The 27,124-nt window shown below is 38.9% G+C and overlaps 1 protein-coding gene across 1 annotated transcript; it reads right to left on the minus strand.

Annotated features, from left to right (window-relative positions):
• SQLE (squalene epoxidase) lies at window positions 1-23,991 on the minus strand. The gene is made up of 11 exons (XM_010363912.2): window positions 22,793-23,991; window positions 19,038-19,290; window positions 16,794-16,974; window positions 15,080-15,176; window positions 13,411-13,524; window positions 13,151-13,322; window positions 10,851-10,946; window positions 4,002-4,144; window positions 3,482-3,578; window positions 1,415-1,502; window positions 1-532 (listed from the first exon to the last, which is right to left on the minus strand). Exons 1-11 carry the CDS (start codon window positions 23,081-23,083, stop codon window positions 340-342), a joined length of 1,725 nt encoding a protein of 574 aa, XP_010362214.2. The 5' UTR covers window positions 23,084-23,991; the 3' UTR covers window positions 1-339.
• Between the last annotated feature and the right edge of the window lie 3,133 nt (window positions 23,992-27,124).

Here is a 27,124-nt window from a genome sequence, read left to right on the forward strand (position 1 = left end):
GTTCATTCTTCATTTTATTTTCATGTCCCAACAACTCATCTCAAATACTAAATTCAAAAGAAAAGAAAAACTGTAGTTCTCCTCAGTATTAGCACTAATTTATGGTAAACAATCATTTCTTTTAAATATCTAACTTGTTTTACCCTTCATTTTGCAAATTAAAGCATGTATTTACATATTTATATACAAAAAACTTCAAAAACAAATTAATCCAAATCTGGGTCCAAGAGTTTCCACTTTAGAAGTGGTATGGTACTATGCTATACACATCCTCTTCCAGAAGTCTCTTAGGACTTGGTAAGTTCCAAATATTCATTCACAGATCGTTCCCCTTTAAGCTTAATGAACCATATACTTCATTTCTGAGTAAATTAGAGGAAATATTACAGAACATGCTTTGTACAAAACAGCACCACTACTGAGAAGAGCTCGAGGTTTTGTAATCCAAGGTTCCGACTTAAAGCAAAAATATATGGCATAGACTGCAACAGCAAAGAAATGTCCAATTAAAACTAGAGGGTTAGGAGACAATCTGTAATAGAAAAAAAATACATATTGGTAAGACTCAGAAACTAAAATTTACTCCAAAGATTCCAATTACATATAATCTATAAAGCTCAACAAACATCCTACATTTTTTCACCCAAGCACCATAATTCTGTATCAAACATTCTACATTTTAGAGGACTTCACAAACATGTCTGCATGTTAAGTTTGATGGCAGGAGCAAACTCCCCTGCCCTTTTTAAAAAATATATATAAGAAAAAATACTTAGACTGTATTCCTTTCAAAGAAGCTAGTAACTCCTGTAACTCTAGTTTACGTAAGTCATATATTTTTGGCTGTTTTGTTTACTCATCCTGAGATACCATGCTGAAATACCTAGATGGCTTGGTCTGTTGGGATGTAGGGCTTTTAAAATATCAGTTTAACATTCAGATTATAGACTAATGAGAAATGACTCAAAGGATCACTTTGCAGATGAGAAATAACTCGAAAGATTTCACTTTGTAGACTTTCCAGGAATAGCTCCACATGTCTGTATGTTCAAAACTAATACGGGGTTGTATAAGTCCCTGTACTTCAATGAAACTAATTTCTCAATTAAAATTTCTCAATTATTCCTGGTTCCCAGAGACCAGAACATATGGATAAATCCATAGGCAAAAAACAAGCTTCTATTTTAATCAAGGGTTACAGCTTCCTCTACCACCACCTTTAACTGCTGTTCCCAGAAAGAAAACAGCACTAAATATTGCCTCTCTTCATTTCTTTGGGCCACCTTCTCATTCGGATACTAATAGATAATAAAATATCAAAATGTGTAAGGAAGAAAGATTTGCAGTAATTCATCAACTGAACAGTCCTAAGAAAATCTGGCAGATTTGTATCCTCTGTGCCATCATAACTTACACAGAAAGCAGCCCAACAGGACCCGCAACACATTCACCACCAAGTTTGAAATAAAGGAAACAGGCTTTTCTTAGTTGATGCAGGGAATCTAAAATAAAATTGTAAAAATAATCAAATATGTGTACACACTTCTGTAGGATCCTAATGATATGTCAGAAAAAATGAGAACAAACGCTACATCTTGCAGATAATTTTTAAATATCTAGTCCTAGAATTTCAACTACCAGGATTTCTTTTAAATTCCATAATCAGCATTATGGAAAGTAATATAAATATGAATAAACTTCTTTCTGTTAGTAAATAATTACTAATATTTAGGTCTTGGAAGAGTTGTTTAAAAGGTACTTCCTTGATTTTGCTGTTAATTCATTAAGTGACGCAAAATACTTTGGAAGCTCTTTAACACAATTCTAGAAACCAGATTCCCAGTCTCTAAGATGCCCAACCAGTATCTCTAAGCAGTAAATTATCAAGTGAAAAGAAGAGCTGTGAGTAGTGATAAATAGTAATTCCTTATATCTATAAAGTTTTTAATACCTTTCAAAGTAACTCATAAAACCCTCACCATATCGTATAATCAATTGATAACCTTTTTAACCATTTAGAATCAATGTTCTGTTCAGGTATGCCTAGATTTTTCTTTACAACAGATTTTTAAAAAGTAAAGGATGCAACAGGTAAACTTTTGCTCCAATAAAGGTCTTTCCTCCTCCAATCTTGTAACTTTTAAAAAATGTTTTGTTGGTAGATTCAAATTCATAATGTAAGAACTCAAGAAGTCAGAAAAACTTAGAAAGAAGAGCTCAGAAAAACTCTAAATTTAGTTCTTTTTATTTGCCCAAAACTCTAAACTTAGTTCTTTTCTTTTTATTTGCCCAAAACTCTGAACTTAGTTACTTTCATTTGCCCAACCAGCCATTTTAACTTCTGTGCCAATTTAGCAAGAGAAATCTGTTTGGAAAAATCACAACCAGTGAGACTGGTGGTTTTGTGGGAGTTTTTTTGGTTGTTGTTTTTTTTCCCTTAGGAAGAGTTAATGGTTATAGAGGCCACAGAAAGCATTTTTACTGTGTCATCTTTTGTAATTATAACCACAGCACTTACCACTAGGGCCTTGTATGATCTATACAAAGAGCTATGTTGCAGATATACTAGAGTAATGGCATTTGAGTCAATATGTATTCTTGAAAACTGTAAAGCCTAGTTTCATTAACCTACTATTGTATTTAGCTCACTGTATATAGCTCACTGTAGCCTCAAACTCCTGGCCCTAAGTGATCCTCCCACCCTGCCTCCCAAATAGCTGGGACTACAGGCACGCGCCACCATGCCTTGCTAATCTTTTAATTTTTTTTGTAGAGATGGGGTCTTGCTTTATTGTCCAGGTTGGTGTGAAACTCCTGGCTTTAAGCGATCCTCCTGCCTTGGCCTCCTAAAGTGCTGGGATTACAGGCATGAATCATCTCGCCTGGCCTCTTTTCCTCCATTTCTAACACTGCTTCTGCTAAGTTGTGTTTTCTATAATATATACATTGACCATGACCTCTCTATAATATGGAAACAGAAACAAAAACACCGAAATAGTCCAAATAAGTAAAGAGTGAACGCATTGTTACTTGTGCTTTTTAACAGGGACAAGATTAACAGCTCATATTCATTTTATAAAATACTACGTTAAAAAGAAATTGCAACTAGTGTTAGGAAGAAAAAGACTATTGCCTTTTAATACATGGCCAAAAACACCTTCCATCACAATCTTGTGTGTGGGGGGACATGAATGATCTAGTCTGCACCAAAGGAAATCAAAAGAATGAATATGTTACTGAGGCATTACTATTAATGTTGTCTAAGGAAATTCCACTGCCTTCCAAACTAAAACCAAAGTTTCCCTTCCAAACTAAAACTAAAACTGGTGCTCAAAATGGAATTTTTTAAAAAACTACCAACTTGGGAGTTAGCAAACTCAGGTAATATTTTTATTTCTGGACAAATCACTAACTTTTTTATTCCTTTCCTATGCTAAAAATCTGCAATTGAGAAATACTCACTAAAACGTGCTACACTTACCATCTGTGGCAGAAAATAATTCATAAAGAGCTTGAGCGAGAATATTCACGACAAAGGAATGAGATGCTTTTCTTTCCCAGTAAAATGATTTTTTGGCCTAAAAAAGAAATAGCTCATTTATTATATGGTAAGGATAAAAAGCACAAACTGATGTTTATAATCCCCTCAAACTGACATTTATCCTTCTAAGGACTATCTGCAAGTAATATTGCCTTATGTTTATCATTTACAAAAAAAAAAATCACCTTCAGAGCAATGGGTTATATGACACTGAAGCTAAATTTATAGCCACTATGAGCTAAGTGGCCCATAGCAATCCAGTGTTACATAATATTCAAATTTAGAAATTCTCTATGATTCGCAGGTTGCATGTCAGGTTCTTCATGCCTAAGCAAGATGCCTAAGAGCTATTATAAAGCTCAGGTTCCTTAGTACAGATCTCCCCATCAGAGCCCCACTGCTCTTAACCCTCAGAAATAAATCCATTTTGAGACATTTTTGTCAAAATAATTGATTTTACCTCAAAAATAGCTGCATCATCATAAAGGTCGGGGATACCCTTTAGCAGTTTTCTCCATAGTTTTATATCTTTAAAAGCAACAGTCATTCCTCCACCAGTAAGTGGATGCCTCATATTGTATGCGTCTCCCAAAAGAAGAACACCTACGAAGAGAGGTAATGAAGATTTTATCTTAGAGCATCACTTGAGACAAAAAGAAAGACAACTCAATGTATAAAGATTACTGATGTAAGCTGATAAGAAAAATGTGAAAATACATGGAAACAAATCATGATTAAAATTTGCTGAGGCAAAAATTCAAGAGTTGTTTGAATCAATATTGTATTGAATCAATGTTGTATTGAATCAATACCTAACAGGTAGCCAGGCACTGGGGATACAGTAATAACAAGAGTGTGGTCTCTGCCCTCATGAAACTCATATACAAACCTAATGACAAGTCCAACAATGTCAATACATTTATAAGGCTGCCTTAAAATTAAAATATGAAGTAAATAAAAAAAATCTACAGGTATCCAGGCATCTACAAGTATCCAGGCATAAAAAGCAAGTCCTCTGGCGATCATCCCCCTCCCACACAGGGACACTAAAATGAACAACTATCCACAAAGGAAAGCACCTTCATAAGAACCAAAAATCAGCTTGGGTACCAGCTTGGCCAGTGGGACAAAGCACCAAGGGGGTTCCTGGGATCCCTGATTCCAGGTCTGGGCACCTGGACAGCATTTTTGGATCCATCCTGGGTGAGAGGGGAGCCCATTGTCCTGAAGGGAGAGACCCAGGTCTGGCGGCATTCACCTCCAGCTGACTGAAGATCCCTGGAGCCTTGAGTGAACACCAGAAGCAGCCAGGCAGTACCCACTGCAGGCCTGGGGCAGTGGTGGCCATGGGGAGAGGCTGCTGCTTGAGGAAAGGAGAGGGAAGAGTGGGAAGGAATATATCTCGAGGTTTGGGTGCCAGCTCAGCTACAGTAGAATAGAGCACCAAGGAGATTCCTAAGGTTCCCAACTCCAGGCCCTGGCTCCTAAACGGCATTTCTGGACCAGTCCTGGGCCCCCAGGAGCTCAATGCCCTCAAGGGAAAGGCACAAGCCTGGCTGAATTTGTACTGACTGTAGAGCTCTTGAGTCTTGAGGGAACAACAGCGGTGACCAGGCAGTCATCGCCACATGCCTTGCGCAATACCCAGTGCTGTACTGGCTTCAGGTCTGACTCGGCACAGGCCCAGCGGTGGTGGCCACAGGCATACTTGTGTCACCCCTCCCCCCACCAGTTCCAGGCAGCTTAGCACAAAAGGACAGACTCTGTGTTTGAGGGAAAGTAAGGGAAGAGAACCACGAGTTCTTTTCCTGGTAATCCAGGGAATTCTCCCAGATATTACCCAAGACCACGAAGGCAGTACCTCTACGAGTCCGCAAGGGTCACAATGTTAATGGACTTGGGGTGCCCCCTAATGCAGATACGACTGCTATGTCCAAAGACTTAGATCACAACACTCACTTCCCTTTGAAAACTTAGAAAGCCTTCCCAAGAAGGATGGGTACAAACAAGCCCAGACTCTGAAGACCACAATAAATACCTAACTTGTCAATGCCCAGACATTGACAAACATCCACAGGCATCAAGACCATCCAGGAAAACATAAACTCACTAAATTAACTCTGATAAATAAGGCACCAGTGACCAATCCTAGAGTAACAGAGATGTGAGCTTTCAGAGAATTCAAAATAGCTGTTTTGAAGAAGCTCAACAAAATTCAAGATAACACAGAGAAGGAACTCAGAATGCTATCAGATAAATTTAACGAAACAACTGAAATTAAAAAGAATCAAGCAGAAATTCTGGAGATAAAAAATTCAGTTAACATACTGAAGAACACGGCAGAATCTCAACAGCAGAACTGATCAAGCAGTAAGCTTGAAAACAGGCTATTTGAAAATACACAGAAGAGACAAAAGAAAAAATAATCAAGAATGAGGCACACCGACAAGATCTAGAAAATAGCTTCAAAAGAGCAAATCTAAGTTCTTGGCCTTTAAAAGGAGGTAGAAGATCAGGGTAGAAAGTTTATTCAAAGAAAAAATAACAGAGAACTTCCCAAATCTGGAGAAAGATACCAATATTTAAGCACAAGGCTACAGAACACCAAGCAAGGATTGGTGATTGATTTAATCCAAACAAGACTAGCTCAAGCCATTTAATAACCAAACTCCCAAAGGTCAAGGATAAAGAAAAGATCCTAAAAGCAGCAAGAGAAAGGAAACAACAAACAATGGAGCTCTAGAGCAAGTGATCCTCCCAACCTGCCTCCCAAATAGCTGGGACTACAGGCACACGCCACCATGCCTTGCTAATCTTTTAAATTTTTGTAGAGATGGGGTCTTGCTTTATTGTCCAGGTTGGTGTGAAACTCCTGGCTTAGTATGTCTGGCAGTACATAGTATCATTGTGCTTTTGTATGTTTCCTATGGAAACATACAGTATGTCTGGCAGCAGACTTAGTGGAAATCTTACAGGCCAGGAGTGAGGTACAACACACACTGAAAGTGCTGAAGGAAAATAACTTTTATCCTAGAATAGTATATCCAGAGAAAATATCCTTCAAACATGAAGAAGAAATAAAGACTTTCCCACACAAACAAAAGTCGAGGGACTTCATCAACACCAGACCTTTCCCGCAAGAAATGCTGAGGTGAGTTCTTCAATATGAAAGAAAAGGACATTAACGAGCAGTAAGCAATTACATGAAGGTACAAAACTCACAAAAGTTAAAAAGCAAGGGGGATAAAGTTAAAGTGTAGACTTTTTATTAGTTTTCTCTGTTTGTGGAATCAGTTGTCATTAGTTTAAAATAATGGGTTATAAGATATGATCTGCAAGTTTCATGGTAATTTCAAATCAAAAGCCTACAAGAGATAGGCAAAAAAATTAAAAGCAAGAAATTAAAACATACTACCAGAGAAAATTACCTTTACAAAAAGCAGGAAGGAAGAAAAGAAAGCAAAACAACCAGAAAATAACAAAATGGTTGATAGTAAGTATGTACTTACCAATAATAACATTCAATGTAGATGGACTAAACTCTTCACTCAAAAGGCATAAAGTGGCTTAATGGATTTTAAAAAAGAACCAACGATCTGTTGCCTAAAATAAACACACTTCACCTATAAAGACACACAGACTGAAAATGAAGGGATGGAAAAAAATATTCCATGCAAATGGAAACCAAAAAACAGCAGTAATGATACTTACATCAGTAAAATAGATTTCAAGACAAAAACTATGAAAAGAGGCAAAGGTCATTATATAATGATGAAGGGGTCAATTCAGCAAGAGGATGTAACAATTCTATATGCACCCAATACTGGAGCACTCAGACATATAAAGGAAATATTATTAGAACTAAGGAGATAGACTCCAATACAATCATGGCTGGAGACTTCAACACACCACCTTCAGCACTGAATAGATCATCTAGACAGATAAACAACAAAGAAACACCAGACTTAATCTGGACTACAGGCCAAAGAGACCTAACAAATATTCACAGAACATTTCATCCAACAACTGCAGAATACACATACTTCTCCTCAGCAAATGGATCATTCTCAAGGATAGATCATGGGTAGGCCACAAAACAAGACTTTAAAAATTCAAAAAACAATTGAAATCATATCAAGTATCTTCTCTGACCACAATGGAATCAAACTAGAAATGAGTAATATGAGGAACTTTGGAGACTATACAAACACATGGAAATTAAACCATATGTTCTTGAATGACCAGTGGGTCAATGAAGAAATTAAGAAGTAAATACAAAAATTTGTTGATAGAAATAAAAATGGAAAGACAACATATAAAACCTGTGAGACACAGCAAAAGCAATACTTAAAGGGAAAGGGAAAGTTTATAGCAGTAAGTGCCTACATCAAAAAAGCCGGAAAATGTCAAATAAACAACCTAACAGTGCATCTTAACCAGAAAAGCAAGAGCAAACCAAACCCCAAATTAGTAGAAAATAATAAAGATCAGAGCCAAAATAAATGAAATGAAAAAAATACAAAAGATAACAAAATGAAAAGTTGGTTCTTTGAAAACATAAAATCAGCAAACCTTTAAGACAAACTAAGAAAAAAGAAAGAAAACCCAATTAACTCCTTTTCCTATTACTATGTCAGCAAATGACTGGCAAAACTATCTACGCCAGAAACCTGGAATTTACATCAAGAGATTTCACTCTCTTATTACAATATCCAAATCATCACCATGTTTTGTAAATTCTACATCCTAGATATTACCCAAATTTATTCATTACCTTTCATTTTACAACCCTAGTTCTGCCCCTTTATCATCACTGACAGAATAATTAAATAATCTTAATATATGTTTTACTGGACTTTCCTCCAAACCATCCTCCAAAAAGTGTCAGAGTATATTCCTGAAATAAAAGTCTAATCACGCCACTGCCTCATTAAGAAAATTCTGTTTACAAAAGTATCAAAAAAAGTAAAACACTTAGGAATAAATTTAACAAAAGAAATGCGAAACTTATACTCTGAAAACTACAAAATATTGTTGAAAGAAAGAAACCCTTACCTTTCAGTCAAGGGAATTTTGACCACAATGACAAGAAAATTCACTGGGGAACAAATAGTCTTTTCAACAAATGATACTGGGACAACTGAATATCCACACACAAATCAAGCTGGACCCCCTCCTCTCAACAGACACAAAATTTAACTCAAAATGGATCAAAGACCTAAACTAGAGGTAAAACTATAAAACTCTTAGAAGAAAATATAGGAGTAACGGGCCAGGCATGTTGGCTCACACCTGTAATCCCAGGACTTTGGGAGGCTGAGGCGGGTGGATCACCTGAGGTCAGGGGTTTGAGACCAGCCTGGCCAAAATGGTGAAACCCCATCTCTACTAAAAATACAAAAATTAGCTGGGCATAGTGGCAAGCACCTATAATCCCAGCTACTCGGGAGGCTGAGGCAGGAGAATCGCTTGAACCCAGGAGGTGGAGGTTGCAGTGAGCCAAGACCATACCATTGCACTCCAGCCTGGGCGACAAGAGCGAAACTCCATCTCAAAAAAAAGAAGAAAGAAAATATAGGAGTAAATCTTTTTGACCTTAGATTGGACAAAGCCTTCCTAAATATGGCATTGGAAGCACAAGCAACAAAAGAAAAAATAAACATGAAAATTTAAACCATTTGTACTTCAATGGAAACCATCAAGAAGAATGGAAAGAAAACCCACAGAATGAGAAAAATTTTGCAAATCACATATCTAATAAGGGACTTGTATCTAAAATATAAAAAGGACTCTTGAAACTCAACAACAAAGAATTTTTAAATCTGCCCAATTAAAAAAAAATGCAAAGTCTAAATATACATTTCTCCAAACAACAAATGGCCTATATGCATATGAAAAGATGTTCAACATCATTATCTACGAGAGAAATGCAAATCAAAAGCACAATGATAAAAGGCCTAGTTCACACCTACTGCGATGGCTATGCACACAAAGATAATACAAGTGTTCACTCATTGACAAGGATGTGGAGAAATCAGAACTCACACATTGCTAAAGGGAATGTAAATGGGACAGCTATTTTGGAAAACAAGTCTAGCAGCTCCTCAAAAAGTTAAACATGAATTACTATATAATCCAGCAATACCACTCTTGGGTATATACCCAAGAAAAATGAAAATATATGTCCACGCAAAAACTCGCATACAGATGTTCATAGCAGCATTGCTTGTAATAACCAAAAAGTAGAAACAACCCAAATATCCATCAGTTGATAAATGGCTAAACAAAATGTAATATAGCCACACAATGGAAGATTATTTGGCCATAAAAACAAATGAAGAACTGAAACATGCTACAACATGAATGAACCTCAAAAACATTTTGCTAAATGAACAGCCAGTTCCAAAGGGCTTTACTATACAATGCCTTTACGAAACATCCCAAACAGGCAAATCTAGACACAGAAAGTAAATTAGGGGTAGCCTACGGCTAAGTGTTGGGAGGAAATGGGGAGTGAATACCAATGGGTTTCTTTGGGCAAGATAAAAATGTTCTAAATTTGATTGTGGTGGTGATGCACACACTGTGAATATACTAAAAAAAAATCACTGTACCATACACTTTAAATGGGCAAACTGAATGATTTGTGAATTACACATCAATAAAGTTAAAACAAAAAAACACTTCGAATGACTTTCTATTGTCTGAAAGATTAAATGTCAAACATATATCCTATCTGTCTACCACTCTGACACTCACCCTATGCTTCTGCCATAGGAAACTACTTGAGTTCCTGGAAAGTGCCACCATTTCTCAGCCCTTGGCAGTGTTATTCCATCTACTTAGAAGTTCCTCATCTTACTGTCCACCTCATGAACTCCCACTTATCCTCCAGGTCCAAGGTCCTTTGTTTCCACCGTTTCCTGAACAATGTCCTCCCTAACTACCCCTCCCACTTCACAAGCTTCCCTCCCTGCTCTGCACACTCCTTGACACTGAATCTGTGGGTTTTATTACAAAATTTATCAACAGTGTTGTAAAATTATCTGTCTACATTCCTAAGTAGAAAATTGCCTTCTCTAGGTCAAGGTCAGTTTTTTACCTGTTGTTTCCCTGACTAGCACAATACTTCTATATACTCAGTGTTAATAACTAAATAGATCATAAAACTAATTTTGGTATTAATAATGCACTAATCCACAGTAACAAACTATCTGTCCCAGATGTTACTCGTAACAGTATAAATGTAATCATGTATTTGTCATTTGGAATATTGATTCCTTTATAAAATAAGCCCAAAAAATAATACCTCGTTTGTTCACTGATGAAGGAGGAAGGAAGCTTGCTGGCATGGACCTCAGACGAGAATTCTCAGTGGCTTCTAAGAATGGTTCTTTCAGGTGATCTGCAATCAATCCCACACACCCAAAGAACTGGGTTATAACACTTCAATTTCAAAGTATCACATATTTTCTTATCAAATATAAACAAATGCCTACTATACATCTGTTATGGTTGTTACATATATCCCTTGTGATAAATCCAGAACTAATTATTTCATTAATACAGTTATTCATTAAGCACTTAGCTATTAATGCTAAGGAATGACTAAGGAATCTAAGAAAACATTAATATAAACACATATACAACTGAATGAAAAAACAATGGGGCAAATTCAGATGACATGAAACGGGGAAACCGCCCACCTTTCTTCCAAATGTTAACAGACTACTGCCGCAGTTAATATTGAATGTATTATAATCAATATATTCTGGTAATAATCAGATGAAATACACTACTAATTCACAAACAGCTGGAGGGTATGTACACTAGAGAGAGAATTCGATTTAGAAGCACAGGCCAGCCCTACCTCGCTGAGCTTCAGTTTCTTCATCTATAAAAATGAAATGGTTGGATTAGCTCATCTCTGAGGTACTTGCAAGCAAGCTTTAAATTTCTGTGCTACTTATATAGAAAATGAACTGTCATACAATTCGCAGTGTAATCTGGGAAGAGAGTAGCAGAAGCCTCTGTTGAAAATTATTCCATTCATACAAGGGGTAGAATCTTGGTAATCTAACTAATACTAATATAAACCTACCAATGGTTTCTCCCCATAATTTCAGGGCAGTCTACTCCAATTAACCTCTGGATTGGAAAAAAAAAAATAAGAAAAAGAAAAACCACTGCATTTACAATAAAAGAAAAATAAACGCTAAAAATATCAGGCAATGGACAACCCTTTTCATAAAAATTCGTAATTTCCCCATCTGAAAGCTTCAAAAGTGGCTTAACTAAATGAAAATTTATTGAAATGTTTCCATGTACATGTTGAAAATGTCATTATTTAAAATCTAAGTTTACCCACTTCATTTCATTTCATTTCTGTTAATAATTTGTGACTAAAGTGGTTTCACTTAGTTTAAAAAATAACTTGAAAAAAAGAATATTTAAACAAAATGTACTCATACCAAAAATAGTTTCCTATTACTCCAATCATATCATAATTGACAATCAGGGTTTCCCTTCAATTTTATCAAAATTTTAAAATTTTTTTTACATTTCTTTCCTACATCATCCCATTCTCAAAAAAAGATCCTCAATACTGTACCATGAAAACTTGAGAATTGTGAAAAAGTAATTTTTATTAATATTTTAACAAAGATATCTAAATTTCATGAAGCCTTTGTATTCAACTCAAAACTAGTATGACTCTGAAGATCCCTTACAATTCTCATGTTCTGCAGACAGGACATGTCTGTTCAAAGAGGCAGACAGACAGACCTGATATCAACCATGGTTCTGCCACTACTAGTAGTTTATACTTGGAGGAACTAACTAATCTCTCTGAACCTTCGTTCTCCCATCTGTAAAATGAGAATAATGATAATGCCTACCTCACAGAGTGGTTACATAGATTAAATGAAAGTGTTTGCTAAACACTTTATAGTAAGCATTCAAGAAATGGCAGCTATCATTACTACAAAAACCAAGCACAAAAATATTCAGGTATAAGAGATATTTAAAGAATTCAGAAACAGATTCCTGTCCAGAGACAACCTTTAAAAATACCATATATGCCAATAAAAACAATTATTTTTAAAAACTATGCTGTTACCTGACAAAAACATATTGAAACTTTTCTTTTTTTTTTTTTTTGAGATGGAATTTCGCTCTTATTGCCCAGGCTGGAGTGCCATGGCACGATCTCGGCTCACCACAACCTCCGCCTCCCGGGTTCAGGCGATTCTTCTGCCTCAGCCTCCCAAGTAGCTAGAATTACAGGCATGAGCCACCACGCCCAGCTAATTTTGTATTTTTAGTAGAGACGGGGTTTCTTCATGTTGGTCAGACTGGTCTTGAACTCCCGACCTCAGGTGATCCACCCACGTCAGCCTCCCAAAGTGCTGGGATTATGGGCATGAGCCACTGTGCCTGGGCGGAAACTTTTCTGTTTAATTTGGAGTTTGTTTTGCTTTTTTTATGTGCTAGTTTAAGTAGTTCAGTTCCAGCATATCTGGTTGACTGGATGAACGTTTCACCTGCCATCCTTATCTCTGGCCTATTTTAGACACATCTTTTGTAAGAACTGAAGATGCCATTTCTTACCAGGTATTTGTGGGTAAATTTTTTCAACCATGTATTCTCTTAAATTCCTCGGCATTTCTCCTCTAACGTCAACAAGTACTCGAGTTTCACTGGATGAAATCTGGTAGATGAGAACTGGACTCGGGTTAGCTAAAATAAGTTCAGCATGATTTGCTTTAAACTGTGGTGCATTCTAAAAAAAAAAAAAAAGAAAATGTTTTAATAATTTTCAAATTTCAAGTTTATTTTACTGAAATTACAATAATACACTCCTACAGTACCTTCATAAGAAAGCCAACAAAATGAGATGATACAGAAACTTTATTGGAGATCAGGCTTTTCCTGAACTTGGAGAAAAGCCCATCTGCAACAACAGTCAATGGAGCGTGGAGTTCCTATAACAGAAATGAAGACTACTCAGTTTAGTAGTCAGAAACACACAGTAAAAACAGCCATTCTTTAAAAATGTGCATGAAGAGATTTAAATATATTATCAGATAGCATTATAGAGGGTAGCTGAAGGTAATACTATTGAAGAAACTGTTATGTGGGCTTCAGATAACGCATGAGCAGTGTTTAGACACTTCCTCTGAGTTGCTGAGGATCATCTCCCTTTGCAGCCCTCCCATGCAAACCATCTGCGATTACTCTCCACTTTGAAAGACAATGGGGGAAACAACTGCAAGGCAGGCATGTAACACAGAGCGTGAATCTCATTACAAATTCCAGGGACTAGCCAGATTCTTTCATTCTAAAATTCTCTAACTTCATATAGTGCTTTTAGTCAGCAGCAAGGGCTTAGAAGAATTTTTGTACAAATGACTACATGTATTTGTAATACTATGACATAAGCAGAGAAAACATTCCAGTCGCCACCATTAGAGTACAATTTCTAAGTGGTGGTAACCCGAAAACATTCCAGTCACTTCATTACAGTACAATTTCTAAGAGGTGGTAACCCTATGGGGAGCAGTCCAGAATTACGTGTTTTTTACTACAATAAACTTTTTTTTTAAAAAAGGATAAATTGGCCGGGCATGGTGGCTCACGCCTGTAATCCCAGCACTCTGGGAGGCTGAGGTGGGCGGATCACCTGAGATTGGGAGTTCAAGACCAGCCTGACTAACATGAAGAAACCCCGTCTCTACTAAAAATACAAAATTAGCCGAGTGCGGTGAAACGTGCTTGTAATCCCAGCTACTCAGGAGGCTGAGGCAGGAGAATCGCTTGAACCTGGGAGGCGGAGGTTGCAGTGAGCCAAGATCGTGCCATGGCACTCCAGCCTGAGCAACAAGAGTGAAACTCCGTCTCATATAAATAAATAAATAAAGTAATTAAATAAATAAATAAATAAATAAATAAATAAAATAAAAGGACAAATTGTTTTGAAAAAGATTCTCTCACTGTTGCCTAAGTTGCTCATTTTATCTGAATCATTTCTTCTATGTTAAATCTTGCCTTCTTTCCTCTACTAGTTCCCCTCTGCTTCTCTGCTGATGTATATTACTCAGTTTCAAAAGTATTCATATTAGTTCTGTTTAAAAAGCTTTTTGCGTAGCCTTCTGAGGTCCTCTAAAGCACAATGTGTTGCAATCTGAAACCTATCCTATTGCATAGGGCTTAGAAATAACTCAGTCCATTTGAAAAATAACACAGGCTGAGTATCTCTAATCCAAAAATCTGAAATCCAAAACTTTTTGAGCAGCAATATGACAAAGAAAATACTCATTGGATCATCTGAAATTTCAGATTTTCGGATTAGAGATGCTCAACTGGTAAATATAATGCAAACATCTGAAGAAAATAAAAAATCTCAAACACTTCTGATCCCTAGCATTTCAGAAAGAGATACTCAACCTGTAAAACGGTACGCCTACTTTTTTAAAGCCGTAAGTGAAAAAGAAGGAAAAACAACATCTCTCAGAAGAGGTGACATTTGGTATTTCTCACCTTGATATCTCCAGTCTCTTTATCCTTATACTGAACTCCCATCACAGCATCATCTTCCTCTAATAACTGTAACACAACACCTTCAATAAACTTTGCACTAAAGAATAAAAAAAAATATATTTCTAAAGCAGCACATTTCAGCAATTTAAATTAAATTCCTTATCTCCAGTTTATCCATATAAACTGGACATGCATGTGTGTGCAAACATGTGTCCAATGTGTGGTTTTTATTTTCTAATTTATCAACATTTAATACATATTACTAATGTAATGATTTTAAGAGTATCTTAAAAAGTAACATTGGATTTTTATCTTAATTTGTTAAAAAATAAAATATAGGCAGAGAAACTTCACATATCCTCATACATCGATACACAGAGGGGAAAGCAAGAATTGGAATGCATCCTGCAAACTGTCAAGAGTAATTATTTCTGGCCGGGCGTGGTTGCTCACGCCTGTAATCCCAGCACTTTGGGAGGTCAAGATGGGTGGATCACAAGGTCAGGAGATCAGGGTCATCCTGGCCAACATGGTGAAACCCTATCTCTACTAAAAATACAAAAATTAGCCAGGCGTGGTGGCAGGCACCTGTAATCCCAGCCACTCGGGAGGCTGAGGCAGGAGAATCGCTTGAACCCAGGAGGCAGAGGTTGCAGTGAGCAGAGATCACGACACTGCACTCCAGCCTGGGTGACAGAGCGAGACTCCATCTCAAAAAAAAAACAAGGGTAATTATTTCTAGTCAGAAAGATCACAGGTAATTTTTATAATCTTTATATTTGGGAGTATTTTTCCATTTTCTTTCTTTTTTTCTTGAGACAGTCTCGCTCTGTCACCCAGGCTGGAGTGCAGTGGCGCAATCTTGACTCACTGCAACCTCTGCCTCCCGGGTTCAAGCAATTCTCCTGCCTCAGACTTCCACGTAGCTGGCTGCAGGCGTGTGCTACCAAGCCCAGCTAATTTTTTCGTATTTTTAGTAGAGATGGGGTTTCACCATATTGGCCAGGCTGGTCTCAAACTCCTGACCTCGTGATCTGCCCGCCTCAGCCTCCCAAAGTGCTGGGATTACAGGCATGAGCCACGGCACCTGGCCATATTTTTTCATTTTCATACAGTGAACATACTCTTCTTCCATGGATATCAAGTCTTTTCAGTCCGAAAGATAAGTCCACTTACTTCTTCACTTGCTTTGTCAGTACTTTAGTCTGTCAATCACATGAGGGTTCTCATGCTTAAAACTTCTTCAATTAGTGTTTTAAAGGTTACTGGTAAATATAAGTTAATAATCAAGAGAAGAAGCCAGTCCTAACAGACTGGGTCTTTAGTGAGAATGAAACAGGGATTTCTCCTTGCAGTTTTATATCCTGACTTCTAATAGAAAATATCATAACCACAAACCTAAACTCCAAAATGTGCACAAATGGACTTATGCCTTAGTTACAAATATATCCTCTAAATTCCAATCACATAAAAATACATTAATTTTCATTCAGTCAAAGGAGAACTCTTCATAGTTCTATGTCAAAGGAAAATTCTCTATATGATATTCTCAAGAAAAGCACTGAATATCTAACACTCTTCTGATAGTTTAATATACAGATGTTCTAGACTATGCCCCAAAAATTCATTAAAATTTTAAAATCTTATTTGTACAAAGGTCAAATTTAAATGTATTGATTCTTTCGTCATTGTATATTTGAAACTGTGGTCTTACTTGGGCTCTGCCATAGCTGCTTTCCGGAGACTCATGATGAATCTTCCATGATGGAAAGCTCTTCCACTCTGCACTTGATTGTTTTCTGACAGGGGGAAAGGAATCTGAACCTCTGATTTGCTTTCCTGATCATGAATCATGTAACCATTTACAGCCTGGGCATCAAGACCATCCACTGTATCTGCGAAACAATCGAGTTCAAAACAATCAATTCTGTTAACACACCCAGAGTTAAACTAAGAACCAAGGAGGTCATACACACATCAAAAATGAGTCTCTGCCTTCAAATCTGGAGAACCGAACAAAATTAATGTAACTATTTCAGAAACCATGATGCTTCTGGAGGTCAATGAGAGTCTTAGCAAATCTGTAATATCATTTAAAGATAACAACATAACTATTTCAGGTCTGTAATTCCACTTCACTTCAGCAAGAAAATGCAACATGAAATAAACCACAATCCTCTCCTGAGTAAACCTATTCTGCCATAAAGACATAGGAACACATTCAGTCCTTCTTAACACTTTTTTTCAATGTATGAATATGTAGATTTGTCACCAAAAAAAAAAATAAAAAGAAAATAAAACTAGTATGGAAACTCAAAAAAACCCCAATTTATATATAAAGACTGAATATATGAAAAAGTAGATTTTCCAAACCAAATGGAAGGGTAGAATTATCCCCCAACTGTTGATGGACAAACTGCAAAGAACTTTTTAGTACATCAAATACTTTAAATGGCAGCAAACAAAACACTGAATTCATCAGAATCATGTAAAAATTGCTTTCTTAAATCTAAAGCAGCAAAAGAAGTTGAAAAAGAAAAAACTTTCAATAGAAAATATAACTAAGTGCCAACTGAAAATTAGAAATTTTAAAAATTAATTTTAAAAATAAAAGCTGAAACAATACTTTGGGAAAGACATATGAAATAGAACAAAAGATTAATATGTGTATACATAATAAAATTTACTCATTAAAAACCACTGGAAAAATATTAAGATGCCAATAGTAATGGACAAAAACATGTATGGATGATTCATATAAAGCAATACAGAAACAGTGAACAAATCAGAAAAAATGTTCAAATGATAAAATCAATTAAGTAAAAATTAAAACAATAGGACACCATCAAAATCACGGATGAGATTATGATAAAACTGATAAATTCATATATTACTGGTGATACTATAAACTAATATTATATTTTAGAAAATATAACAATAATTATCAAGAACCATGAAGACATTAGCATCCTTCGATGTAATAATCTTAATCTTGGAAATCCATGTAAGAAATTCCTCCTAAAGATATATTTAATAATCTTTAAAGTTACACGCAAGAATAGGTTCACTATAGTGTTACCTAAAAAAGGATAACTGAAAATAAACTAAACATTCATCTAAGTTTGAAAAGTGAAGTATATTATGAAGTCAACTGAAAAACTACTATGCTTGGGCTTAAAATGATAATGACAAAGAATGGTTAACAGTATTGGAAATACGTTTATGTCAAGTGAAAAAGTGGACTCTAGTATATATATTAGTGACATAAAATGTTTAAATATGGTATTGATTGGATGTTTGTGTCCTCCCAAAATTCCTAAGCTAAAACTCTAATCCCCAATGTGATGATATTTGGAGATGGAGCCTTTAGGAGGTGATCAGGTCATGAGGGTAGACTCTCATGATAAGATAAGTGACCTTGGAAAAAGAGACAGGGGAGGGCTTGCTTCTTTGTCTCTCTCCCACCTTCCCCACCCCACCCTACCCCACCCTACCCCACCACCCCATCCCCACACAAAGTAGGCAATGAATAAATCTTTCCTAAATGAATAGCCAGTGCTTAAAAAGCACTGGTTGAATGGATGAATGGTGCTTAAATAAGATTCTACGTAATAACACTGTAACAAGTATACAATACACTCTCTACAAATGACAGTTCCCTTCACCTTTCACAAAATTTAATGCCCTCATTCTAGGATTTATCAGTCCTTAATTTTGACCATTACAGTCTTTTGGCCATGTTATTATATCTCATTAAGTCTAATTCACAAGTAATCATACTATTAAATGCTTATTTTATCCTTTGCTCTCATTTTCATGCAAATTTGTTGGTAAATGAGTATAGAAAATGTTATAAATGAAAATAAAATGGAGTACCTTCTTACTGGTCATAGGATGGTCTAAATGAAGAGTGCTTGTTTATACCACGTAACTCTCCTAAAAATCAATATGAACCTACCTCCAAGACCAAGGTCTTTGAGAACATGATAACCACCCGGCTGCAGGAATTCTCCAACTATTCTGTCAGGCTCTTTTAAGTCTCTCTCGATTACTGTCACCTTTCTTCCATCTCTGGAAAGCACTGCTGCCAAAGCAGAGCCAAGCACGCCAGCTCCCACGATGATAACTTCTGGGTCATTTTGAGAAGATGTTGATGTAGAGGCAGCTGCTCCTATTAAGGTTGTTTCTGAAATATTGGTTCCTTTTCTGCGCTGTTTGAAAAAAAAAAAGGTAAACTATGTATCCAAATCTGTTTGATTCAAATCATGCTACTACTATGTAGACACACTGGACTTTCGCATCCTGGGCTAAAGCTAGATACTAAACATTATCAAACCAAACAAATTGTTACATTTTAAAATCTAGATAATATATAATAATCAATGATATCAAAATATTCGTTAAATAAAAGTGTGTCATATTATCCCAATAAAATTAAATATTTATTGTTTTCTAAACATGATATTTGGAAAATGTTATACAGACATATTTAGAAATCCACACTGGGCCGAATATAATAAATGCTCATAAGGGACTTCAAAGACTTCTTATAGGGCAAACTGTATCATTAATAACTAAATTCTTCAAATATATCCTGGGAATCAACGAGATGCAAATCACTTACAACTTCTGATTTGACTTCATCTTACAAACTATTCAGCACCTTTTAGATAACTTCTTTTTGTTTGTTTGTTTTTTGTTTGTTTGTTTAAGACTAAGTTTCACTCTAGTTGCCCAGGTGGAGTGCAATGGCGCAATCTCAGCTCACCGCAACCTCTGCCTCCCTAATTCAAGCAATTCTCCTGCTTCAGCCTCCCGAGTAGCTGGGATTATAGGCATGTGCAACCACGCCCAGCTAATTTTGTATTTTTAGTAGAGACGGGGTTTCTCCATGTTGGTCAGGCTGGTCTTGAACTCCCAACCTCGGGTGATCCGCCTGCCTCAGCCTCCCAAAGTGCTGAGATTACAGGCGTCAGCCACCGCGCCTGGCCTTAGATATTTTCATTATTCATCTTTATTTTCTCTTTCTGGATTTTCATTGGAAAAATCTATCTCAATTTAATATCACTTTTATATGACTAAACGATTGTCAAATCTTGCCTACCGATCTATTAATTGAAGATTATCTAAATAAACAAAATTACAAGAGAACAAATAACTCATACTGACCCTTAGGATTTGACTTGTTTACAATTTTGGTCCTTAACATATAAGCACATATTTAATTTAACCCTCCTTTTTCCCCATCCTGATACTCTAAGAGATCCTAGTCAAACAGTTGGTCCCCAAAAAAGGAACAAGGAAAAACATTAAACCTATCACTGGCTGAACTGACAGCAAAACTTTAACTTTGATCATAAAAAGATGCAAAGTCTTGTTTGGAGAGATTTATGACCACTGAGAATAATAGTGCACACTGGCTTTTTAAAATGAACAATTCAATTTTGTAGCATTTCTTCTTGGTAGGTAGATTCACACATTTGAATACATTTCAGATACAGAATTGCAAGGAACCACCTTCCTTGAGTTCTCTGACCTTAATGATTAAGGTAAGACTAAATGCCATTTGAAGGGGTTTTTAAAAAATTATCAAGCAAAAAGGAAGAAGACGAAGCCTAAAATCCTTTAGAGCTTTACTCTGTGATTCTAATATCCACCCAACATTCTTTTACCTCTATAATGGACTGGGAATTATGTCTATTCCTTTTATTACATAATTTCTCTTAGAAAAATACTATTCTGTCCTTTACTACAGAAAGATGTCAATATTCTACTCTTCCCATTAGTATGTCTTAATGGCCAGAACTGACTATATTTAAATTACTATAGAGGGCAAGACAAGCCCCTTTTGTCATCTTAACCAAAAATGTGTTTCTTCATAAGTTTTTCCTGTTTTATACATACACACACACACACACACACACACACACACACACACACACAGACACCCTGAAAGGAGAGCTCTGGAGGAAAACAGGCCTTGCAGAGCCTCATCAGTAGAGTAAGCACTAATGGAAACTTAGTACTCAATAGATCACAATCTAACAACTCCCTGGTTCAAAAAAAATAAAGACAAAGCCTGGGGCATTCACAAAATGGAACCAGTATTGATTGCTGATAACCCAATTTTCCTACTCCAAAATTTCTCTACACAGCATGAAAACAGGAACAGCATTCCAGCCACCTGAACTACAGCTCAGTGACCTTAAGGGAAATGATCTCAGACCACAATACGAAAGAGTTCAAATTGAACATTAAGGATTCCCTCTCCCTCCTTTCCCATTCCTCAAACCCATTCACCATGTCACTGAACTCAGCGCTACTCAGAAGGCGATTCATCCTAAGAGATGTATATTATCTCTATACTAATATTAACAGCTACTATTATTAGGCGGTTATAGACTAGGTATTAACTACCAGCAAGGGTGGTGCCATTCCCAGCTAATGGAAGAGGTAACAGATTCTCACAGAAATTAAGCAATTTGCCAAAGATCTCACATTCAGAAATGGTGGCGCAAAAATTTAAAAAGCAAGTGTGGGTTTACTGCTATAGTCTCTTGCCTGATAGTCCTGCTTCCATTCTTGTACCCCTACAACCCATTCACCATACAGTAACGGCAATGTTCTTTTTGGAAAGTAAAAGGCCAGGCGCGGCGGCTCACATCTGTAATCTCAGCACTTTGGGAGGCTGAGGTGGGCGGATCACTTAAGGTCAGGAGTTCGAAACCAGCCTGGCCAACATGGTGAAACCCTGCCTCCACAAAAATACAAAAAAAAAAAAAAAAAACTAGCCGGGAGTGGTGGCATGCACCTGTAATCCCAGCTACCTGGGAGGCTGAAGCATAAGAATCGCTTGAACCAGGGAGGCGGAGGTTGCAGTGAGCCGAGATCACACCACTGCATTCCAGCTTCGGCGACAGAGCGAGACTTTGTCTCAAAAAATAAAAAATTGTTTTAAAAAAAGTAAACATCAAATAATGTTACTCCGATGCTTAAAATCCTCCAGTGCTCTTGGAAGAACTCTTGGGAAAAAGTCCAAACACTCATTGCCAACATGCCCTAAATGATCTGGCCCAAACTACTCTCCCCTCATCTCCTCCCAGTGGCCGCCTCTGCTCCTTTTGCACGAATCCCAACTACACCTGTATTTGAACAGCTGGCCTTTGGCGTTAGGACATTACTGCAAGCATTTACTCAATGCTCCAATATTCGGGGGAGGAGGACTTTGGACCCAATGCCTCAAAATGTTGAGCATTTTCCTTCTGCCTGCTTTTCAAACTGTTCTGTCACTTTCCCCAGTCAGCTTTCACTTCTTACAAGTACTGGCCTTACCCGCAGCACGTTTCTTTCTCCCTCAGGCACAAATCCAATCCTTACCCAAGAATTTTTAAAAACTTTTCCATCATGGAAAGTGGTTGTTCTCCTCCTTCAAAGTGAAATTGTAATGTTTCATTCCATCTTTCATAATCAAATCAATATCCAACCTCCATCTGAGGCTCAACCAATGTTAAATGAAACGAATGTTTTCATTCATTCTTAAGAAGGTCAAAGATGTAACCAAGGCACAGCAAAGAGTTTAAAATAAAAAATACATGAGAATTTATACAAGCACTAACCTACCGCCTTTTGCCCTTTAAATAAAACTTACATTTGAGCGAACCCAATCCTACTTCTACGTAAGACATTCATCTTCCCGCTTTGAAATCAACCTACCCTCCTGGCCTCGAGCTGCTCCTTATTTTCTGATTTAGGGGGGGACTTGGCCCAGAAGAAGCCAATGAAAGGCAGAGCTGAGAGAATATCCGAGAAGAGGGCGAACTGGGAGCCGCTCTGCTGGCGCCCGAGGAGACCCCCGTTTCGGTGGCGACAGCGGTAGGAGAGCACCAGGCCCAGCGAGAGGAACACCAGCACGCACAACAGGACCTCCCTGTTGGCCAAAGTGATGAAGTCCCCGCACTTCTTATAAAAATAGGTGAAAGTGGCAATGCCCAGAAAAGTCCACATGGTTCCAAGGCTTCTTTGGTGGCACCGGTCAAGGCGGAGATTCTCTGCTCGGGTGGGTTTAAGGTTCTCCCCAAAATGCCGTACCAAGAGGAGCACGAAGAGCCGGCCAGACTCCACTAATCAGCGTCCCAAGACGAGAAGTCCGATCAGACCAGTTTTTAAAAATCATATAAAGTTAGTGTAAAAGTATGTTAAGCCAAGTTGTACAGGACGTAGAAAGCAGTATTTAAAAATCGCCTGCTGGAACAGCTCCCTAGCAGACTCGCTCCTCCTCGCCCAGGCAATCCAGATACTCCCTTTTTTCTTTTTTGATGGTGTTCCCTGGGCGGTTGCTGCGGGTGATGGATAGATACTCTTCTGATACTGGTTCTTCGTGCTATAATTTCTTTTCCCACCAACAGCAGGTGCCCTTTCGGAAGGGAATGGGAGTGAAGGGAGGGTCACAGAAACACCTCTGCACTGGGGGAAACGCGGTCTCGCCTCGGGCGACAGCGACGGCGAGCAGCGACCGGAAGTCACAGGGGCTGCGGGCCAGCGCGGGCTCAGAGGCTTCTTTTTCCGCGGACGGCGACGCTGCACAGCCCAACCTCGGAAAAACGCCTGCGCCGCCGCCTTCTCCAACAAAAGATGGCCTCGGACTCAAGAGTGCGGCTCCAGGGCAGTGCAGCTCCAACCTCGCGAGTTAGAGGCCTCCCGCTTCGCTGGCCCCCAAACCCGCCAACTGCGACTTCGCTTCCCCACCGATGAAAGGCGGTTGCCAGGGGACCTCCCTCAGACGGCGGCGGCGGCTCCCGATGGCCACCTCACCAGCATCCCTCACGGGCGGCGGCTTTCCCCAGCGCGGCGCGGCCGCAGTAACCAGAGTGATCGTCGCGCGCCCCGGCTCGCTGCCCGGCTCCACGCGCCTCAGCAGCCCGGGCTGGCACGGTCCAGGCGAGTGACCAAGGGGCGGGGCTCAGGCGCGAGTCCGCCCGTCCCGCGCCCTCCGCGTGCTGGCCCCGCCCCCCACCCTGCTCTCTCAGCCGCCTGCCAATGAGGGCGCGCACCGCGCCGTAGGCCGAGATGGCGCTATGCCGCGTTTGGCCAATCGCAGGCGCCGCAGCCTGCGCGGCGACGCCCCGAAAGGCGCTAGGGCGATGTTGCGTGGTGTGGGTGGGGGCGTGGGGATGGGCGCCGGCGGGCTCCTGCCGGGGTGGGGCCAGGGGTCGCCTGGGATGCGCTCCGGGGCCGGGGCCGGGGCTGGGGTCGGGGTCGGTTCACCGCAGCAGCTCCATCTCCTGCGCCCTTCCTGGACAGAGGTGTGCTCGCTTGGAGAAGCCTGGGGTGATCCGCTGCCTCAGGTCGGAACGTTTCCATTCATTCCGCTAGCCCTTATTGCGCGCTTATGATGTGTCAGTCCCTGGAGTCCGAAAGAGGAATCAGACACAGCTTCCCTGCCCTGTGTATGTGGAGAGGGTGGAAGGGAAGGCCGTGAGTGCGTGGGGAGCCTGACATTCCAGCTGAAGCTGGAAGAATGAAGTAGGCGTTTGCCTTAAAAGGACACTCCAGGTGCTCAGGTTAGAGATACACGGATGCGCCCAGCCCCTGTTCTCTCAAGACCAGAAACGTAGGGGTGGGGGCTCGGAGGCAAAAAAGTCAAATAGTCGTGTCATAGGTATCTTGAGAAGGGGGTGGTTAGAGAGGGAGCCATGGAAACAAGAGGCGGTCCTTCCCTAGGCCTGGAGGAGTCTGGTGAGGCGCCCAGGGGGAGGTTATACAGTCAGGACAAGCAGTCCGAGGGAGCAACAAAAGTGTGCAAAAGTCTCGGAGTGAGACAGCCCTTATTATACTACGATGAAACTTACCTAAAATTTATTGAAACTTAAGACCTCAGTGTCTTTGCTCATCCTGTTTCTTAACTCTGGACTGCCTTCTTTAACCCCTATGATAATAGGTGCAAATCCCTTCTGCCTTTTGAAGCGTGGCTGCATTGTCACCTCTTCCACCAAATCGCCATTGACCTTCACCAAGTCACATAACTGTTTGTTTATTTTGAGACGGAATTTAGCTCTTGTCACCCAGGCTGGAGTGCAGTGGTGTGATCTCAGCTCACTGTAACCTCCGTCTCCCTGGTTCAAGCGATTCTCCTGCCTCAGCCTCCAGAGTAGTTGGGATTAAAGGTGTGGGCCAGCACGCCCAGCTAATTTTTGTACTTTTAGTAGAGACAGGATTTCGCCATGTTGGCCAGGCTGTTCTCAAACCCCTGGCCTCAAGTGATCCGCCCGCCCCGGCCTCCCAAACTGCTGGGACTACAGGCGTGCGCCACCATTCCCGGCCTTATTCATATTTTATCCATAAGTGTACATTCAGACTGTACACTTATAACTGAGTCTTATCCCTACTAATCTCTAGATTCCCTAAGGGAAGGATCTGTGTCTGATAAGATCACCCACAGCACCTAGCACAATGCTCTGCACTTAATTTATCCTCCATAACATGTATTTAATAAATGATGAATGACACTGGCATATAAAAGCAAGACTAGGCAACTAGAGTTAGGAGACCTAGATTCTGGCTACCGCTAACCAGCTTGTGACCTTTTACAGATGTTACAAGTCACTCTGCCTCTGTGGGGAGAAGGCAATTTCTTCATGAAATCTAACATCCCTTGCAATTCTGCATCAGATACTTGGCAGGGTTTAAAAAAATATGGCACCTGTCGTAACTTTTCACCCTCAATATTATGTTTTATCTGCTAATAAAATAATTATTTGGTAAAACACCCGCACAGGCATTCATTTGACTCTCAAAACAACTTTGGTTTTTAAAATGAGGAAAATGAAAATTAAACAGGTTAAGTGGCTTGACTAAATCACAGCTGTGATTAAATCGTAATGATGAAACCAAAAGTCAAAGTCCTGGTATCCATATCTTGTGGTTCCCCAGTATGCACAATTATCAGTAACTGCCTTGCTTTCCAAGACTTTTATTCTTTCCCCTACAATATTCCTCACTGTTATCAGTAAGTTTGGCTGCCTAAACCGTACATCAAACTTAAAAGGACTCAAGAAAAGAGAATCAGTTCAATGTATGGGAAATCATTTCCTGAAGATAATTCTTCAATAAACTGCTTACTGGTATCTGTGAGTTCCTGTTTTGTTAAAATAATAGAGGAGCAGCTGACTCTTTTATTATTTTTAAATTTTATTTTATTTTTGTGACACAGTCTTGCTCTGTGGCCCAGGCTGGAGTGTAGTGGCACAATCTCAGCTCACTGCAACCTCCGCCTCCTAGCTTCAAGTGATTCTCGAGCCTCAGTCTCCCGGGTAGCTGGGTCTAGAGGCACGTGCCACAATGCCGGCTAATTTTTGTATTTTTAGTAGAGACGGTGTTTCGCCATGTTGACGAGGCTGGTCTCAAACTCCTGACCTCAAGTGATCCTCCCGCCTGAGCCTCCCAAAGTGCTAGGATTACAGGCATGAGCCACTAAGCCTGGCCAGCTCACTCTTACAGATGGGAATGCAGTTATCACCAGGATGGTTGTACTCTTACTCTGTACTCAAGATTATCATAAAAGGAATTTTTCTTAGTAAGTAGATAATTTTTTAATCTCTGGAAAACAACTTTCTTCATATGTTTATATCTTCACAAAGTCATTCTTACAATGTCAGATCTCAATCCTTTAGGCAGTTCAAGATCCACTTCTGAATTTGGGGCAAAAAGAGCACTTGTAATACCTACCACAGAGCACACTCTGAATGCCTGTATCTTCTGAACTGAATTAAATGTTATATAAGTGCATTGCTTAAATATTTTTGAATCTTGCCATGGTTCATTTATTCAAAAACAGAAATCTGTCATTGAGACCTGAAGCAAAGCCAATGAAATGTGAGACAAAAATCAGCTGCTTACTGGCAGAAAGTCATAATGCTATCAAGTAGGTACATGAGAAATACTTTCGTACAAGAGCTAACACATATAGTACAGGTGGCGTTCTAAATACTTTTCATATATTAGCTCGTTTTGGCTTCCTGACAACACTTTTAGGGAGATACTGTTTTC

The sequence above is a fragment of the Rhinopithecus roxellana genome, chromosome 9 (assembly GCF_007565055.1).
Source record: "Rhinopithecus roxellana isolate Shanxi Qingling chromosome 9, ASM756505v1, whole genome shotgun sequence".
NCBI classification, from domain to species: Eukaryota; Metazoa; Chordata; class Mammalia; order Primates; family Cercopithecidae; genus Rhinopithecus; species Rhinopithecus roxellana.